Here is a 20,229-nt window from a genome sequence, read left to right as displayed (position 1 = left end):
CTCTTATTTAACTTGATTTTATGGGGTTTTCACTTCCAATCTTATTTCCTTTTTACCAAAAATCGATGGCTTTCCTTCAACTGACGTCGTTGTTCTCCAGTATACGTAGGAAACGTCTTTCGTTGTTATCCATATTTGAACAATGACAATTTCAAAAGAGAAGAGACAGAGACCGGATACATGCTATTGTGATGGAGCAAGAGAAGAAGATATCTTGGTGTCAAATTACTTGATATATGAATTGTGAGTAACCATGGCTTCCTTGACATATAGTTATTAGTTTCATCAAGTTTGTATGTGTTAGACTAAGAAGATAATGATGAATATGAGAAAGCTTTATTGTAGAAAATCAGAGAGGCTCTTCCATTTAAAGGCGTGTTTTGTAGAAATTCTTCGTTGCCCAATCAGGCATAGGTTTTCTCTTTACCAACACAAAGACAAAAAAAAAGATGCCAAGAAAAACGATTCTTGGTCTCTGGTTCATCCAACAACTTGGACACTGTAAGTATTACTTCTTATGATTTAGATAGTTTCCTAGAGATAAATCTACATATGTTTATAAGGTCAAGATATTTTCTTAACATTCACAATTGTCTTCTCGCTATTTTACATTTACAATATGTGCTGATAGGCAGGTGAATCATCAGCAAGCTTGGTGTCTTCTAGCCAAGCTTTTACAATCTCCCGCCTCACTAAAAACGTAGAATATTGCTCTCTTCATAACAAATCAGCTCAAGAAAACACGAAGATTACCTATGTTGAGTCTGAGATTGTTGCCATTGCCATTGCCGCAGTAGGAAAAGCATGAGCAGAAATAGAGTGTACGTATTCAGACGAGCCCACTGGAGAAAACAAGACAAACTACCCGTCTTGGCATGAAGAAAATAAGGAAAATAAATGAAATCGTTGCCAGTTCAATTGAATGCATAAGTGACAAACAATTGAAAAAACAAGAAACAAAATTTAGAGATGTCCAAGTCAATGTAAATAATCAAAGAACACATGCATGTATATGAATTTTGTTTCAGTGGTGAGGGATGACAAAGAGTTAAGGGCGGTATCAAAGGAAACGAAAACGTTGACATGAGAAGGGAGAGGAACAACGAAGAAATATTCACGTTGAACCATCGTAGCAACAATACTTAACAAATTGAAGTTACCTTTAAATCTTAAACTATAGTTACCATTTACCAACTTACCATGATCATCTTCATATTATAAATAAATGTGTATATATATATATAAGTATTCCAAAAAAAATATAACATGGTTTATCAACTAATATGATAGTCAAATGATCTACGGAAAACAGAAAATAACTAACATATTCTAAAACACTAAATTTCTTTTGTAATAAGCTAATATAAGAGTCACTTAATAATATTAGAAGAGTATAAAATTACTAATATCTATATAATAATCAAACAGCTAAAATATTTCTTAACATAAAAAAAAAACTGCAGGATTACCCAAGCTAAGTTGAAAACAAAGAGAACCAAATCAAAGCCACAAAAATAAAAGATGATAAAACCCCTCTTTTCAGAAAACCATAATAACAAATAAAAGATAATATAGGAATAAGATGCGAAAATTTTATACAAATAAACATTCAACATTTTTTTTTTTTAAATTAGTACAATACCATACATACTTTTAAAGTAAAGATGTTAAATACAACATCACATGTTTTTATAGCATGTATGTAAGAATTTATTTTTAAAACACTAAGTTAATCAATTATTAAAATACCCGGGCGTAGCCGGGATTAGTCTCTAGTATTAACATAAAAGGAAAACTATTTACAATGTAATCACATTCACATTCATATTAAGTGTACTGTATCCAAACCCATCCGACCCGACCCGAATCGAATGTAAAACTAAAGGTAAATGGGCCAAGGCCCATAAAAGAGAAACAATGGAAGAAGGAAGAGTCAAACGAAGAAAAGAAGCGATGGTGATGATGAGAGGACTCTTGTCGACAGTCTCAAGAGTAAAGCTGGAGCTTGCGAGATCAATAATGTCTGCAACAACATCCGTACCATCAATGGCGGAATTTCTCACTAAAAGACCTTACTCTCCTCCTTCTTGGTCTTCTCATCTTCGTCCGATTCCTTCCCACACCTTCTCCCTCGCTCACGTACGTTTAATTTCATCCTCCTCCTCTCTATGTTTTTTTTTCTTTTTCCAATTCTCCATTACTTTCACTGATCATCTTCTTCTTATTATATTACTCTTCAGCTTCCTACTCCGATCCATCGATGGAATCTTCCTGGTCTTCCTAACGGCACTGAACTCTGGATCAAGGTCTCTCTTCTCCTATCTAATCTCTTCTCCTACTACGCTCTTCTTCTTCCTTTTTACCTTACCGTTTTAAAATAAAAATTTGGCAGCGCGATGATTACACCGGCATGGAATTGAGTGGAAACAAAGTCCGAAAACTCGAATTCTTAATGGCTGAAGCTGTTGAACAACACGCCGATACCGTAATCACTATCGGCGGTATCCAGAGCAATCATTGTCGTGCTACAGCCACCGCATCTAACTATCTTAATCTCAGCTCTCATCTTATTCTCCGTACTTCCAAGGTCTTCTAGCTTCTGATTTTTTTTTTCACCTTACGATTCCGATATAATCTCTGTTTTGTTAGACGTGTTTGTTTATGTGTGTGTGTGTGTGTGTGTGTTTGCAGCTTCTTGCTGATGATGATCCTGGTTTGGTTGGGAATCTACTGGTTGAGCGTCTCGTTGGAGCTAATGTTCATCTTATCTCTAAGGAAGAGTACTCTTCTATTGGGAGTGAGGTTAAAGTCCATTGCGTTATGTTTTTTACTTACTAAGAATCATGAAAATGACTTAGCCTGATTAAAAAAACTTGTTCTTGGTGATGGTAATGATAGGCTCTTACTAATGCTCTGAAAGAGAAACTGGAAAAGGAAGGGAAAAAACCTTATGTTATTCCGGTTGGTGGATCAAACTCTTTGGGAACTTGGTGAGAGTGTGTGTTCTCTCATAAGAAACTATTTTAGTTCTTGCTAAGTGCAGTAACATGTGTGCAGCTTTAAGCACTTGTTTTAGATTGAATAGACATTATTAATCTATTGCTTGACGAACCTGGTTTGAGTCCTTTTAATAGACGCTAATCGTCCAGGGGTTATATCGAAGCAGCAAGGGAAATTGAAGAGCAGCTTAAAAGTAGACCTGATGGCCTTAAATTTGATGATATTGTGGTAGCATGTGGCAGGTTCTGCTTTTGCTTCCCTTTTGAATTTTTCTTATTTGTTACTTTTGTTTGCTTCACTCTCATTTTAGTTTTCTTTTGGATTGCTAGTGGTGGTACGATTGCTGGTATCTCATTGGGGTCTTGGTTGGGAGCTCTAAAAGCCAAGGTATACCCTTTCAGTTTTAGGTGCATCGCTCATAGTGAAGTTGACTGATGGCTGATCAGTTGAGTTTCATTCATTGTACAGGTTCATGCTTTCTCGGTTTGCGATGATCCTGATTACTTCTATGACTTTGTCCAAGGCCTTCTGGATGGACTTCACGCTGGTGTTAACTCTCGGGATATTGTTAACATCCACAATGTGAGAGTTCATGGCTTCTCTGTTTATGTGTTATCTATTTCGCGTTGGTGATTTCTCTTGGCTCCTTAGCAAAACACCACTAAGTGGAAAATTATGATACTAGCTTTTTCTTGTGTTCTTTCTGCAGGCCAAAGGAAAAGGATATGCCATGAACACGTCAGAGGAGCTTAAGTTTGTAAAAGAAGTTGCAAGTTCGACTGGTGTTATTCTTGATCCTGTTTACAGGTATGTTAAATATATTCTAGTTTTTCCTTTTTTTTTTTGGTGAGATATTCTAGTTTTTCCTTGTTCCTAGTAATATGTTTATAGTCGTCATTATCCCTTGAATCTCTCAAAGTAGCATCGTATTATATAGTGAGATTGACATTTGGGTTTTCGAGTGTTTATCTAGTGGGAAAGCTGTGTATGGTTTGATAAACGAGATGACCAAGAATCCCAAAAACTGGGAGGGAAGGAAGATATTGTTCATACACACCGGTGGGCTTCTTGGTTTGTATGATAAGGTTGATCAAATGGCTTCTCTGATGGGTAATTGGTGCCGGATGGATGTTTCAGAATCCGTACCAAGAAAAGATGGTGTTGGAAAAATGTTCTAGCATAACATAATCTGATTTGTAATATTCCTATGAAGATGAGACAGATTGAACTGTGCATTTGGCAGTGAATAAAAAAAACTCATTTCTGTTTTTCTATTCTCATGTAGTAAATGGCTCGAAGATTACGATAAATAAATTGGTGTGGTCACTCTTTCAATAGCTTTTTAAAGGAAATTGAAACAGAGGAAGCTCCTAACCACTTGACCAGAGCCAATGGTCAGATCTAAGAGTCTAGTTCATGTTCCAACCCCACTGCATTTGCTTTTGATGTTAGTCAGATTTTATAACATCCAGACATCTTGAAGTACTTTTGTATGTACTGATCCTAGTAAGTGTAAATTTGCGAGTTATTGAGAGATGGCTGCAACCACCACTTTAGGGTCCAAAAAAGAGTGAGCAAACAAACTTTTATTAGTGAAAATATATCATTTTGACGCAAATTTAGCAATTAATTGTTAGATTAACACTTCATTTTATCCAATAACTAGAATGACACAATTTTGACGTAAAAAAACAAAAATAACCCAGAAACTTTTAAAAAAAAATCTTTTTTAAAAAAAAAACGAAAAATCAAAAATTATTGTATTTAATATTTTGATTTAAAAATATGATTAATGAAAAATAGAAAATAAATAAAAAAATATGATGTTTATTTTTAATATAATTTATAAAAATAAAATATAATTTAAAATATAATGTATTAAAATAATATTATTGAAAAGATATGATTTAAAAATATGAAGTTTAAGATTATATAGTCTATAAAAGTTTTATAAAAAATATAATGTATGAAACTATAACTAAAAAATAATGTATATAAAAATATAAAAATAAGATTTATGAAAATATAATATCATATATAAAAATATGATTTTAAAATATGATGCTAAAATTTTTAATATGATTTAGGAAAATTAAATGTATAAAATATGCTTTAAATATATGAGTTTAAAAATATGATTTATAAAAAATATAATTAATAACAATATGACTGAAAAAAATATAACTTAAAACAAATTTGTTGTTACTATATTTTACATCTAATAAATTTGTTATCAAACACCAGATTTTTGGAAGCAAACAAAAAAACTGTCATAACGTAAACAAATCTGCCATAACATATGGTGTTCACATAGGTCATATTAGCAATTTTTTAAAAACGATATAAATCTGTTATCAAACGACAGATTTTAACGACAGATTTTTGGTTAAATTAAAAAAAACTATTGTAACTTTAAAAAAATATGTTATCATTAGAGGTCAACCTAGTAATTATTTCTCTGTAAAAAATCTGTCATGTTACGACAGATTTTTAATCAATAAAATAAATCTGAAATAACTGTGAAAAATAAATCTGCCAGATATTATATCAAATCTGTCATATATTGTGAAAGTATGTGGTGTCTTTATAAATAAGTCTGTCGTAAAAAATAAATATGTCGTCAATTATAAATCTGTCATAACTATAGTTAAAAAATCTGTCATCCAAAATAAATATGTCATAAATAAATCTGTCATATAAAAAATAAATCGGTTTGCAAAAACAAATCTGTAATACACAAATATATCTGTCACAACTAGTCCGACAGACTTTTGAAATATTTTAATTTTCTTAAAAAAATTCTGAGAGGGTAAATTTGACTTTATTTTTTTTCCTATTAAAGCAAAAAAGGTATTTTTGGCAAAAAAATAACTCATCTAACCCTCATTTATGAGTTACTTTAGTAATTAACCTGTTAATTTGAGTCAATCTAGTTTTTCTCCCATTTTATTATTCATACTAGTCGTATTTATTTGGATATCTCAATTCTCCAAAGTAAAAGTTAAATTCAGTAGAGCAATGCACATGGCTGAAATTGACATTTATAATCATTGATGTTTTCTTTTTTCTTCCTTTCATTCAAAACAGGCTTAACAGCAATATTCTAATCTACCAAGTAAAATTTTGAAACTCATTATAATTTTTTTGTGCAATATGCTTTATGCAAATTAAAAAATATCGTAGGAGTACAACAAGATGTAAAATTCATAAGATCTCGCAATGAACACATGTAAGACCTATGTAAATNAAAAAAAAAAAAAAAAAAAAAAAAAAAAAAAGACCTATGTAAATCAATATGTACTGTAGTACTAAGTACTAACATTGATCCACATCAATCTTATCGTTTCCTCTGTATCTATGATATCTTCTACTCATACCAAACTACAATAATAATATTTAATGGGTCCTATAAATGAAACTTTTGTCTGAAAACAAAAGAAATATGTTTGTTGAAAATATTTCAAACTATTTATCTAAATAGTCCATAGTATCATTATTGTTTTCTATGAAACACCAGCATTTTTGTAATTATTCAATTTTCATTGATATCAATCGTCGTGTCAACCTGATGTATCGTCCGTATATGAAAGAACTCAAATTACCAAAAAAATGATAAGAATTCAAATGGTTCTCTATCAAGTAGCTTTCTGTTGAGTACACCAATTTGAGGTAAAGAACAAAGTCACCAGTGAAAACTCAAAGAGCCGTCAAATCAAATTAGATAGAAGCAAAAAGAGAAAGTAAAATTGAATACACTTATTAAACAAACAAATCATACCACGTGATGACTTCCCACCACATTCCCAAAATTAGAAAAGTTTATCAAACCTTTGAAATCGCAGGTCATTTACATTACACATGGCTGTGAAAACGAGAGTGTTATGTAACAGTAAATTCATATTTGCCCCCACCAATTCTCATTTATCTTAGATTTTACCCCCCCCCCATTGTTAAAACTTAAAACTAATCATCAATGCATCCATTGACCTTTTAACATAGTCTGATGAGTCCCACACGTTGTCATTTCGCTGTCCACTAATTTTTTTTGACCGGAGGTCAAAATAATTTGACTTGATGTTGAGAAATGATATGTTCAGAGAATCGAATGTTTTTTCATTTGTGTGTGTGTGTAAATATGCTTATATGACTAGAAGAGAAATGTAAACTACATCTGATGGCATAACTCTAAGAGTATTTGTAGTAAATAACTATCATCTCTCTTCAATTACAATTACTTTTATACTCATTTTATATATTACATGTTATTTTACAAAATAATGCAAAAGCACCTTTAATCTCTTTTGAAATTTTTGTAGTTCTGTTGCTTTTAACGTTCGTCATTTTTCATTGTAAGTTGTTATTTTCAAATTTTAACAAAAACACTTAATCTCTTTTAGAATTTTCGTCGTCATGTTGTTTTAAACTGTTCGTCACTTTCTTTTGTACCATGTTACTTATTCGAATTACACATGAGAACAGAAGATCTATCTATTTCATGTTATTTATTAGTTATTATATGTTTTTTTCAAAATTACAATATGCTGTTGTATAATCCTCTTTCAATACATTGTATTTTTCTGAAAACCAATGTATTTTTTAGAAATTCAAGCTATTTTTCAATTGTTGTGTTATTTTTATGTGATCCATGTTATTTTTTACATTATCATGGTTTTTGTTTTTTTTCTTCACCTCGGTCCCACATCTCTCATTCTCTTAGTTGCAAATGGGGAGTAAGAAAAGGGTAATTTGGTCACAAGTTTCTTTTCATATGTGGGTCCATAGTTATTTTCCAATGAAAATAAACCTATAGTCATTTTCTTAATTCTATTTGGATTTTTGGATTCATAGTTATTTACTAATATTACCCTAACTTTAAAACATAACTGGGAATTGTAAAATATCCGATGACTACAAAAAATCTTGTGTATACTATTGATAACACAAAGTTAATTTTTTTAAAAAAAATTTACACGGATAAAAAGAACGGTAAGCGATACAAATGATTTTTTTTGTTCTTCTTGTGATTATTATGCCATGGATGAGGAACTGAAATGTAGAACTAGAATAATTGGAAATTCAATATCAAATAACTAAGAATCTAAGTACCAGATATTATAACACAAATATGTACAATTTTTTAGCGGGTAAAAAAACAATAAATAGTAGAAATCACTATAAAATGTCGTTACAAAATAATAGTAAAAACTAAAAAGAAAATATCATTTTTAGTATCATTTTAGTAATGGTTTTATGATCAAATCGCGTATATCTCATACTGGAGTGGTATTGTTATCAATCAACCCAAATATTTACAATTTTTTCTCTCTACATATCATTATATAGTATTTAACCATTGGTTAATGGCTTACAAACGAAACTAAGAATTTTATCATTGGAACTTTACTTATAGTAGTCTTTGGTCAAACATTTTTCAATAATAAAATTAATTTTCAACCCAGACTCCAAATCAATATAAAACAAATTTACAATTAGACTAATTTGAAGCCAAGTAGCAAAGTATGTAACAAGTTAAACTAAAGAAACGAAAATTGAATTAAACTAACAAACCATACCATGTGATGACTCCACCTCATTTCCAAATCTAGAAAAATAGTTATCCTGTAAGAAAAGTATCACTTCCACGAAATCACATGTCATATTTCTATGAAACAAATTTAGAGAATTCAGTATATCTAATTACTTTATAGTAATTTTATATTAATTACCCCCACAAAGTCTCATTTACTCATCTCAATTAATTTTTTTTTTGACAGCCAAATAATTAATAATTTTTAGTTCCCAAAGCAACCTTTTTATGGTATAGATTTACAATTAGAAAAAAACTATATTTATCTGCAAATTTTGTTGCATAACAAAAGTTATATACACGTGTCATACTTCAATAACTCGTGACATTGTCCGTAACTCCTATATCTTCGCATACACGAACAACTAATTTTGGTTATATATGATATAAATCATCTTTGACTATGTAAGTAAATAGGACAAATAAGTCATAAGTAATAAATATGATACATATTTACAATAAGACTAATTTGAGGTCAAAAAGCAAATTAGGTAACAAGTTAAACTAAAGAAAAGAAAATTGAATAAAACAGAAAAATCATCTCATGTGATGACTTCTCTCCACCCCATTCCCAAATTTAGAAAATAGCAACACTGTCAAAAAGTATCACTTCCACGAAATCACATGTCATATTTCTATGAAAACAAATTTAGAGAATTAAGTATATCTAACAAAATTAAAAGTAAATTCATATGATTACACCCACCAAATCATATTTACTCATCTCAATTAATTAATAGTTCTTAGTTCCCAAAACAACCGCTTTATAGTATAGATTTACGGTTAGAAAAAAAAACTATATTTATTTTGCAAATTTTGTTGCATGACAAATGCTATATACAGTAAAACCTCTATAAATTAATAATATTAGGACCAAGACATTTTATTAATTTATAGTGATATTAATTTACACTGTAAATTAATAATTATTAATTTATAGATATATTTTTAATTGTTTATTTTTTTTAAATTATGAATTGGAACAATTACAGCAAAATAAGATTAAACTTTCGGATGTTATAAATTTTATGGTTTAGGAATTGAACTTGTAATATTTATAAAGCATTATTGACAGTAAATTACAAATACTATAAACAAATTGACTTATACACATGACATACATAAATTCAAATTTATGAATAATAATAATATTAATTCTCATATTTTAATAATCTGTCTAATTATCAAATTGTAAATGATGCATATCTAAAAATTAAAACTTTAAAATTTAATTATTTGTATGACATGTTATAAAATATTTTAGAGATATCATTATAGTTTGAAAATACAACATTACAAATGTTCTATAGAAATGAGTTTTAGNTTAATAATCTGTCTAATTATCAAATTGTAAATGATGCATATCTAAAAATTAAAACTTTAAAATTTAATTATTTGTATGACATGTTATAAAATATTTTAGAGATATCATTATAGTTTGAAAATACAACATTACAAATGTTCTATAGAAATGAATTTTAGGAGAAACATACACTATTATATCAGTGAATATATATATATAAATTTACATGATTATTAATTTATGATATTATTGGGACCATATTTTACATTGAGATTTCAAAAAAATTATTATCTTATTATCTTATCGAATATTGTTAATTTTTACATTGGCCCGACTTGGGACCAGCAAAATTTATTAATTTATAGTGATTATTAATTTATAGAGTATTAATTTATAGAGGTTTTACTGTACATGTGTAATACATCAATAACTCAGTGACATTTTCTGTAACTCCTATTTCATCTTCGCATACACGAACAACAAATTTTGGTTATATATGTATAAATCATCTTTGAACATGTAAGTAAATAGGACAAATAAGTCTTCACCAAATCTCATTTACTCATCTCAATTAATTAATAATTCTTAGTTCCCAAAGCAACCTCTTTATGATATAAATTTACGGTTAGAAAAAAACTATATTTATTTACAAATTTCGTTGCATGACAAATGCTATATACGCGTGTAATATATCAATAACTCTTGCCATTGTTTGTAACTCTTATCTCATCTTCGCATACACGAAACTAATTTTGTTTATATATGTATAAATCATCTTAAAAACTACATTGGAAATAGAAATCATCTTTGACTAGTTTAACTTATTTCATCTTCGCATACACGAAACTAATTTTGGTTATATATGTATAAATCATCGTTGACTATGGATGTAAATAGGACAAATAAGTCCTAAGGAATATGAGATTTACAATAAGACTAATTTAAGGTAAGCAAAGTATGTATTAAGTTAAACTAAAAAAAAAAAAGAAAATTGAATTCGGACAAATCATACATGTGATGACTCCACCCCAATTCCAAATTTTGAAAATACAGTAGAACCTCTATAAATTAATAAGGTCGGGACCATGAAATTTTATTAATTTATAGAGGTTTTAATTTATCGATAAATTAATAATTATTAATTTATCGATAAATTAATAAAATATTAATTTATGAAGAGGATTTTTTATCAGAAATTCAGAGTTTAGAAGAAATTGCTGCTACTATTTTTCAAGGTGATGATGAAGTTGAAGAAGATATGACGATACCTTTAGAACTAATTACATATAAGGAAGCAATTATCGCGTCAAGAACTCTCTACAATTTTTGGATGCGATTTAAGAAGACAACACCAGAAGTTTTTGATGCAGTCAGAAAAATTAGAGATGCTCTCCAACAAGAATGCAAATTCAAGAACAAACAAACAACAATATATTCATATTTCACTAAATATTCTTAGATATATATATATATATATTAGTTTATTTTGATTATTAATTTATGATATTGATGGGACCATATTTTTACATGGGGTTTTTTAAAAAGTTATTAGTTTATTATTTTATCGAATAATGTCCAAAATTACACTAGTCCCAACTTGGGACCGGAGAAATTTATTAATTTATAGAGGTTATTAATTTTGCGAGTATTAATTTATAGAGGTTCTACTGTAGTAACACACTTCCATGATCACATGTCATATTTCTATGAAAACAAAATTAGAAAATTAAGTATATCTAATAAATTTATAGTAAATTCATACTCTCCCTGTTTCACAAAGAGTGTTATTTTGACATTTTTTCCTTGTTACAAAAAAATGTCATTTTATGTTTCCAATGCAGTTTTTAAGATTAAACTTCTTTTTTGATTCCTCATTAATTAGAAATATTAAAGTTATAGTGTATTTATAAAAAGTAAAACAATTTTTTTAATAGTTTTCTTAATTTATGTGCATTATATCAAAATGACACTATTTATGAAACAAAATGAGTATTAATTACACCCACTCAGATCTTATTTATTCATCTCAATTAATTATTATTTTTTAGTTTCCAAAGCAATCTCTTTATGATATAGATTTACAATTAGAGAAAACTAGTATATTTATTTGCAATTTTCTTTTTATGAAAAATATCTTGCATGACAAATGCTATATACACATGTAATACATCAATAACTTGTGACATTGTTTGTAACTCCTATTTCATATTTGTATACACGAACAATTAATTTTGGTTTTATATCTATATATATATAAATCATATTTGATTATTTAAGTAAATAGCACAAATATGTTCTAAGAAATATGATAGAGATTTACAATAAACAAAAATTGAGGCCAAAAAGTCAAGTATGTAACAAGTTAAACCAAAGATTTTTTTTTGAATGAAACCAACAAATCATACCATGTGATGATTTCACTCAATTCCCAAGTTTAGAAATAGCTACTATGTCAATAAATATTACTTCTACGAAACCACATGTCATATTTCTATGCAAATAAATTAGAAAATACGTATATAAATAAATTTATAATAAATTAATATTAATTACTTATACCAAATCTTATTTACTCATTTCAGTTAATCAATAATTTTTCTTAGGCCTGGGCATTCGTGTCAGCGTTTGGGTTCGGTAGTTCGGGTTATCGGGTATTCGGGTTTATAGATTTGGAAACCAATCGGATATTATCTATTATCGGGTCGGGTTCGGTTCGGTTTGTGTCAGGTTCGGTTAAGTTCGGATTTGCACCCGAACCGAAAATAAAATCGGATAACCGATCAAAACCCAATGTACATGTAAACTTTTGCACTCTCAATACACACCATTACAAAATACAAACACAAAAACATTGAGAAGAAAGAGTAAAAGAGATAGAAATCTAAATCCAATATACATAAAAGGAGTTCCATGACATTAAACCAATCATGAATTGGTTATCAAAGTCAAACTCTACAAAATATTAATACAAAACAGATTAAGTACTTTGTAATCAACAAATAAGAAACTAAATCAAATCAGTAAGTGTACATTTTTCAAGCTCATCTTCAAATTCAACTTCTGCAAGTATCTGTGCATTTGTAAGCACCTTTGATACACATTTGATGTCTTGTTTCATCCATTGCTCTGTACACATCAAAACTTCAACCATATAATGAGTTAGACAACTTCTATATGGGTCTATTATTCTCCCACTATTGCTAAATGCACTTTCAGAAGCAACACTCGATGCTTGCATAGCAAACAGATCACGAGCCATCTGTGATAGAATTGGATACTTGCCACTGTTTACTTTCCACCAAGAGAGTATATCATACTCAATACCCATCATGACTTCAGGATTCTCAACCTTTTCTCTAAGATATGTCTCTAGCTCATATGTGTTCCTAACTCCAATCTTTTTAAGCAATGTATTGTATCTATGCTCCACTGGATTGTACCCACAAAACTCATCCTCTTGAGTAGATTCAGATCGTTCCATAGGCTGCTCTTGAGTAGCTTGAGATGCATTCTCATTTGGCATTTCATCATCGGGTTGGACAGTCTTGTTTCTCTCACTATACTCCTTATACATATCCTGCATGATGCTAATAACTGATTCATACAACACCTTAGATGTTTTACTACCTTCCCCATACAGATCCTCAAAACACATTTTGGCAAACTGCATCTTTTTTCTTGGATCAAAAACACTAACAATTATCAACATCTTGTTAATGTTTTTCAAGTCATCCCAATATTTTTCGAATTTCATAAACATTTCCTCAGCTTTTAGTTTAAGATCAGCATCTAAACTATTACAGAGCAACTGAAGCTTTCCTGCTATATTAACTATCTCACTGTAACACTTGTGTGCATTCAGAGTAGTAGAAGCTGAAATTACCAATGTGGATTGATAGAAAATATTAAGAAACTTCACTAACCTCTCAACCTGACGCCAATAATCTGCTGTAGGTGGTCCAATCATTTTCTTACCATTATCAACCTCTAAGAAATTATCATTATACAACTTATCCTCAAACTCTATCCTATCAAATGCTCCCTTGAATTTAGCAGCCCTTGTCAACATCAAAAAGGTTGAATTCTATCTAGTTTTCAAATCTAGAGGCAAACTACCCCTTGTCATCCTACCAGTATAAACCCTAAGTTCAAATGCCTTTTGTCTAGTAGTCCCTGACCTTACATACGAGATGCCATTACGAACTGCAGTCACACTTTCGGCATAATCAGACATCTCATCCTTCACTATCAAGTTAATGATGTGACCAGCGCATCTAACATGCATAAAATCTCCATTCATCACCAACGATTCATCTGATACCAAGGAGAAACTAGACTGAAAACTACCCAGTGCATTACTATTAGCAGATGCATTATCCACAATAACACATAATACTCTTTCAATTCCCCAATCAGCAAGGCAAAGAATAAAACACCGGTTAAGTACTAATGCAAATCGTGGGTCTCAACCATTCAACCCAACAATCATGAAAACGATTGAATATTAAGTACTAATGAAAACGATTACTTGTTTAAATCACTTAAACATGACAATATCAACCTCGATGATGTTTGCTTCAAGACCCAACAAATAAGTAGACAAAGCCAGAAAATATTACTTGTTTCAAACGATTACTTGTCATGTTTACTTGATTCAAGACCCAACAAACGATTACTTGTTTAAATCAGTTAAACATGACAAATCTTACCAACACAAATCGTGGGTATCAACCATTCAACCCAACAATCATGATTCATCACCCAATCCAAAATCATTTTCAGTTTCAGATGCAAACGAGTATGAATATCAAGTAATCAACCCAACCATCATAATTCATATTTCATCAACTAAAAACGATTACTAGTTTGAAAATTCAATAATCAAATCACCTAATGAAGCATGTTTTTTGAAATAATACAACAAGAAAACCAAAAAAAAAAAAGCAAACAACTAACGATTGAACAAGATGAAACATAGTACCTGAGATTGCCTGCGGAGAAGATAAATTGGGGATTTAGGGGTTCCAGCTTGAAGAATTAGGTTTTATATCGATAAGTTGGTTATCGAATCTCACAAAATCAGCGTTGAATTCGGGAAAGGAAATTGGAATGAATTGGCATAGGAAACAAAGAAAGGGAATTTAGGATTTAGGGTTAGAAGATCATAATTAGATCGAGTTCATTCGGGTTCATATCGGGTATTGGGTAATACTCGATCAGATACAGATATCCGATGTAGTATTAGGATGAAACCGATCGGGTTTTAGCACAAACCCGTACCCGTACCGAACAGGTTTAAGGATCCTCTCCTTGATAATTACACTTCATTAATCATTATTACTATCTTTTGACATTTCCATCTAGCTAGCTTTGTTTCGTTTCTTTTCCACAATCCGTCCGCCCTTAATTACCATAGCCGAGAAAAATATTCGTTTTAATTTTCAAAACTTAAAGAGTTAATCGCATGACGGGTTTGAGCTTTACATGCATTGGTAGACTATTATATTTATACATGCATGTATAATTAATACTAGTTGCATGTCAATTTGTATAATCTAATACACAATATGGCCTACTTAATTAATTAGTTCAGATTCATACTAAGATAAAATGACGGCCGGTTTATTATCAATAATGACCTAGTAGTGTGCATGCATTAGTAGCTACTTGAACGAATAGAATAAATTAACGCCAAACCTTGAAGATTAATCGAGGTTAAGTAGGTAACGCATTACACTAATTAATTTAATCGGCTAAATATGTAAAAAATGTACTTAATAATAAAGTATAAAAACTAAACAAAGTATTTGGGTATATAAAGCGACAAAAATGTTTTTCGTCATTGTTGTTTTCGAGAAGGTTCTTTTTATTTATTTTTTGGAATTAAGAAATATTATGCAAATCCACGTCAGCAGCGCATTACAAACGATGAAAGACCACAACACGACCTTTGGGTCAGCATTACGAAGACCCAACCCTGACTCGGCACGTCGTCAAATACCAGCTAATTAAGTACGAGGGTAAAATCGTAATTGATTTACACCAAAGAACTCTTGAGTTGCTCGCCGCGAGCGCAGAAAAAAAAAAGTGGAATTTAAAGTGGCAGCAGTAAAAATCATATTTTCTTTGTTATCTCGTTTGGTTAGGGGAGCTGAGAGAAAAAAGAGAAGAACACATAGAGAGAGAGAGAGAGAGGTAGGGTTGGGTGTTTCTGTACGGAGTTTTTCTCGGTTAATCTAAGCTTCTCCGGCGAGAGATTGTAGCTTTCTCAGGTAGAATCGCGGTGGTTTTGAGTTTGTTCTTCACTTAATCTGTGTTCGATCTGCGTGTTTACTTGATTTTTTCCTTCTCTTACTCGATTGGGTGGATCCGCTTCTTTTTGGGGTTATAGTTCACTGATAGTTTCGTCTTCTTCGTTGATCTCTGTAATTTCGGATCTATTTACTTCGTAGCGGTTTATAGTGTGTGTTTGTATCGTGTTCGTCTTCGAAGATAATTAGGGTTTTCTTTTTGTTGCTTGCTTTTTTTTGAAGGTTTCGTGCTTGTTTTCTTACTTCTTTTTCTGCTTACGTCACTGATTGTAGCGGTTTTTGTATTGTTCGTCTTCGAAGATAGTTAGGGTTTTTTTTTTTTTTTATCCTTGTTTGCTTCGATGCTTTGATAAATTTGTGCTTGTTTTCTTACTACTTTCTTCTGATTTAGGTATTTGATTGTTTCTTACTTCGTTTTCTATGTTTGCTTTCATCTTTCAAGGATAAGTTAGATATGACTCGCTGGTTTTGTTGTTATTTTCACAGGTAACATAATGGTTAGAAAGAGAAGAACTGATGCTCCATCTGAAGGAGGCGAAGGCTCTGGTTCTCGTGAAGCTGGTCCAGTCTCGGGTGGTGGACGTGGTGGTGGACAGCGAGGTGGTTTCCAGCAGGGAGGTGGAGGAGGACAACACCAAGGTGGTTTCCAGCAAGGAGGTGGAGGAGGACAACACCAAGGTGGACGGGGTTATAACCCTCAGTATCAACAGGGTGGTCGTGGTGGTGGTGGTGGTCGTGGATATGGCCAACCACCACAACAGCAACAACAACAGTATGGTGGTCCACAAGAGTACCAGGGAAGAGGAAGAGGACCTCCTCATCAAGGAGGTCGAGGAGGGTATGGTGGTGGCCGTGGAGGCGGACCTTCTTCTGGACCGCCACAGAGACAATCAGTTCCCGAGCTGCATCAAGCTACCTCACCTACTTATCAAGCGGTGTCTTCTCAGCCTACACTGTCTGAGGTGAGTCCTACCCAGGTGCCCGAACCTACTGTTCTGACTCAGCAATTTGAACAGCTCTCTGTCGAACAAGGAGCTCCCAGTCAAGCAATCCAGCCTATACCTTCTTCTAGCAAGGCTTATAAGTTTCCAATGAGGCCTGGTAAAGGACAGAGTGGAAAACGTTGCATTGTGAAGGCTAACCATTTCTTTGCTGAACTGCCTGACAAGGATTTGCACCAGTATGATGTGAGTTTTGGTTACCTTGTTCCCTTAGCATTAGCTACCCTACATCTAATGTCTGTTTATGGATTAACCTGACAAAATGTGTTCTTTCTGTTAGGTTACAATTACTCCAGAAGTTACATCAAGGGGTGTTAATCGTGCTGTGATGAAACGACTTGTTGATTCATATCGTGAATCACACCTTGGAAAGCGTCTTCCTGCCTATGATGGTCGGAAAAGTCTGTACACTGCTGGACCACTTCCGTTTGTCTCTAAAGAGTTCAGAATTACTCTACTTGACGAGGAAGAAGGGGCTGGGGGACAAAGGTCAAGTTCTTATATTTTTTTGTTTGCTTTTTTTAATAATGAATTTTCAGAATAAATAATGTATTCCCTACTTAACAGACGAGAGAGGGAATTCAAAGTGGTGATCAAGCTAGCTGCACGTGCTGATCTGCATCACTTGGGATTGTTTTTAGAGGGGAAACAAGCTGATGCCCCACAAGAAGCTCTGCAGGTTCTTGACATTGTTCTTCGTGAGCTGCCTACCTCTAGGTACCCGGTTACCCATCCTAGGATGTTTTCTTTGTGACTACCATTCTTGTAAGTCTCAGCTGTTTCAGTTTTGCTAACATATTAGAAACAGGTATACTCCGGTGGGCCGGTCTTTTTATTCCCCAGATATAGGAAGAAAGCAATCATTGGGCGATGGCTTGGAGAGCTGGCGTGGATTCTACCAAAGCATTCGTCCCACACAGATGGGCTTATCACTCAATATTGGTGCGATGGCTTACTGTATTACAATCAATAATTTTTGATTTCTGGATCTCCTTGTAATATTTCAACTGACATTTGTGCTGTAATTTTGTGTCTTATGTAGATATGTCATCGACAGCATTCATAGAGGCATCCCCTGTGATTACCTTTGTCTGTGATTTGCTGAACCGGGATATTTCTTCTCGCCCTTTATCTGATGCTGATCGCGTGAAGGTATGAGTCAGTTGACATTTTCTGGTAATAATTTTTTAATCACTTTCTATAGGAAGTGAATAGCTGTGTTCATCTATTCTTTTTTTGTATAATGAATTTCAAATATTCTTCTGTCAACAGATAAAGAAGGCTCTTAGAGGTGTCAAGGTTGAAGTGACTCATCGTGGAAACATGCGTCGGAAGTACCGTATTTCTGGCTTGACTGCTGTGGCCACTCGGGAATTGACGTGCGTATTTGTTTAAGCTTTGTTATTCTTATTTCGTGAATGGTGTGAACCAGATGAAATTAATTTATACTTTTTGCTTTACCCTTTTCAGATTCCCAGTAGATGAAAGAAATACTCAGAAATCTGTTGTAGAATACTTCCACGAAACATATGGCTTTCGCATTCAGCACACTCAATTACCATGCTTACAAGTTGGGAATTCTAACAGGCCAAATTACTTACCAATGGAGGTAATATTGAAATACATCATCAACTTTGATTAGATCACCAATCCTTCCTATTCTAATGCTTGTTGTACAGGTATGCAAGATTGTTGAAGGCCAACGATATTCGAAAAGATTGAATGAAAGACAGATCACTGCTTTGCTTAAGGTGACCTGTCAACGCCCCATAGACCGAGAAAAAGATATCTTGCGGGTATGCTTCTTTATTTTTGCGAGTTTCTTATTGCTAGCCTATCTTGCTAGTCATTTTAAATGATGTAAACTGTCAAGGATCGTTGTAAAATCTGTTTCTTCTTGCTTGGTTGCGTGTGTTTGTTTGAATTAAGTGACTTTTTCAATTCATATCATGCTATTAATTTTAAATCCATATAAACTGGTGGTGAAAATCTCAATAGAGGAATGAATAATTTTAACACCTGTTTCTTCGCACTTGTCTGCATGTGTTTGCTTGAAACAAGTGAGTTAGCTTGAGATGATGCCTTTAGCTAATAATAGATAGTGAGGCCAATCACCATATTCAGAGTTGTGCTTTTAATTTAGCTGCCTGCTTATCTGTTTTATGGAGAAATTTTGTGTAGATATTTATCACTTCGAAGTTTTTAGCATGTAAATGTTAAGTATTCATCTACTGTTGAATACTCAATTGTTTATTTCTAACAAATACTATCATTTTCTTTGATTGGCTAGACGGTACAACTCAACAATTATGAGAAAGATCCCTATGCTCAGGAGTTTGGCATCAAAATAAGTACGTCTCTGGCTTCTGTTGAGGCTCGTATACTGCCTCCTCCATGGGTATGGTACTCTTTCCTCTTGTTTTTTTGCTTTTACGCTTTCTTGTATATGCAAATTTGGGTTCCAAAGTGAGTTTACTGCTTTTTTTCCTGCAGCTTAAGTATCACGAGTCTGGAAGAGAAGGAACTTGTTTGCCTCAAGTTGGTCAATGGAATATGATGAATAAGGTATAGATGAAAACGCTCCTGGTTTTCAACTAAGCGCTTGAATCTTATTTCCTTGTGTTACCTATGTAATTATGCTGTCAGTTCTTTCAAAGAATGTTTCCTTCGTGTTCGTTTTTGCAAGTAAATGATCACAACATTTTCTGTTGTCTGACTGCCATGAGTTTCTCTGCAGAAAATGATCAATGGTGGAACAGTGAATAATTGGATCTGCATCAACTTTTCTAGGCAAGTGCAGGATAATCTAGCACGTACGTTTTGTCAGGAACTTGCTCAAATGTGCTACGTATCTGGCATGGTGAGTCTTTTAAAGCACAGCTTAATCAGCTAGCACAACGTGATCTGTTTATTATTAACCTTTCCTACTCTATATTTTGATTGCAGGCATTTAATCCGGAACCAGTCCTTCCACCAGTCAGTGCTCGTCCTGAGCAAGTGGAGAAGGTCTTGAAGACTAGATATCAT

General features: G+C 32.3%; 2 protein-coding genes across 5 annotated transcripts in view; both read left to right on the top strand.

Moving 5' to 3' along the window:
• On the top strand, window positions 1,948–4,274 carry LOC104777756 (bifunctional D-cysteine desulfhydrase/1-aminocyclopropane-1-carboxylate deaminase, mitochondrial). The gene is made up of 10 exons (XM_010502064.2): window positions 1,948–2,139; window positions 2,241–2,306; window positions 2,393–2,587; window positions 2,692–2,802; window positions 2,899–2,990; window positions 3,150–3,242; window positions 3,330–3,387; window positions 3,469–3,582; window positions 3,710–3,807; window positions 3,974–4,274. Exons 1-10 carry the CDS (start codon window positions 1,954–1,956, stop codon window positions 4,176–4,178), a joined length of 1,218 nt encoding a protein of 405 aa, XP_010500366.2. The 5' UTR covers window positions 1,948–1,953; the 3' UTR covers window positions 4,179–4,274.
• Window positions 16,005–20,229, top strand: part of LOC104777755 (protein argonaute 1) — a 7,756-nt gene continuing 3,531 nt past the window's right edge. Inside the window, exons 1-13 of one of the 4 annotated variants that reach the window (XM_019243876.1) lie at window positions 16,005–16,162; window positions 16,688–17,388; window positions 17,483–17,691; window positions 17,770–17,919; window positions 18,005–18,144; window positions 18,245–18,354; window positions 18,475–18,581; window positions 18,673–18,811; window positions 18,882–18,998; window positions 19,493–19,600; window positions 19,696–19,767; window positions 19,940–20,062; window positions 20,149–20,176. In XM_019243876.1, coding sequence (XP_019099421.1) covers window positions 16,696–17,388; window positions 17,483–17,691; window positions 17,770–17,919; window positions 18,005–18,144; window positions 18,245–18,354; window positions 18,475–18,581; window positions 18,673–18,811; window positions 18,882–18,998; window positions 19,493–19,600; window positions 19,696–19,767; window positions 19,940–20,062; window positions 20,149–20,176 — 1,996 coding nt within the window. In that variant the 5' untranslated portion in view covers window positions 16,005–16,162; window positions 16,688–16,695. Of the gene's footprint in view, window positions 16,163–16,687; window positions 17,389–17,482; window positions 17,692–17,769; window positions 17,920–18,004; window positions 18,145–18,244; window positions 18,355–18,474; window positions 18,582–18,672; window positions 18,812–18,881; window positions 18,999–19,492; window positions 19,601–19,695; window positions 19,768–19,939; window positions 20,063–20,148; window positions 20,223–20,229 lie in introns of all 4 variants that reach the window. The other 3 variants (XM_010502061.2, XM_019243875.1, XM_019243877.1) reach the window with 3 other exon arrangements.

This window comes from Camelina sativa, chromosome 3 (genome assembly GCF_000633955.1).
Source record: "Camelina sativa cultivar DH55 chromosome 3, Cs, whole genome shotgun sequence".
In the NCBI taxonomy this organism is placed as follows: Eukaryota; Viridiplantae; Streptophyta; class Magnoliopsida; order Brassicales; family Brassicaceae; genus Camelina; species Camelina sativa.
This window is presented reverse-complemented; position numbering and strand designations above follow the sequence as displayed.

Coding starts and splice junctions, on each gene's coding strand:
- LOC104777756 (XM_010502064.2), top strand. CDS start 1,954: ATGGTGATGATGAGAGGACTCTTGTCGACAGTCTCAAGAGTAAAGCTG. Junction 2,140..2,240: donor ACACCTTCTCCCTCGCTCAC/GTACGTTTAATT, acceptor ATTACTCTTCAG/CTTCCTACTCCGATCCATCG. Junction 2,803..2,898: donor ACTCTTCTATTGGGAGTGAG/GTTAAAGTCCAT, acceptor TGGTAATGATAG/GCTCTTACTAATGCTCTGAA.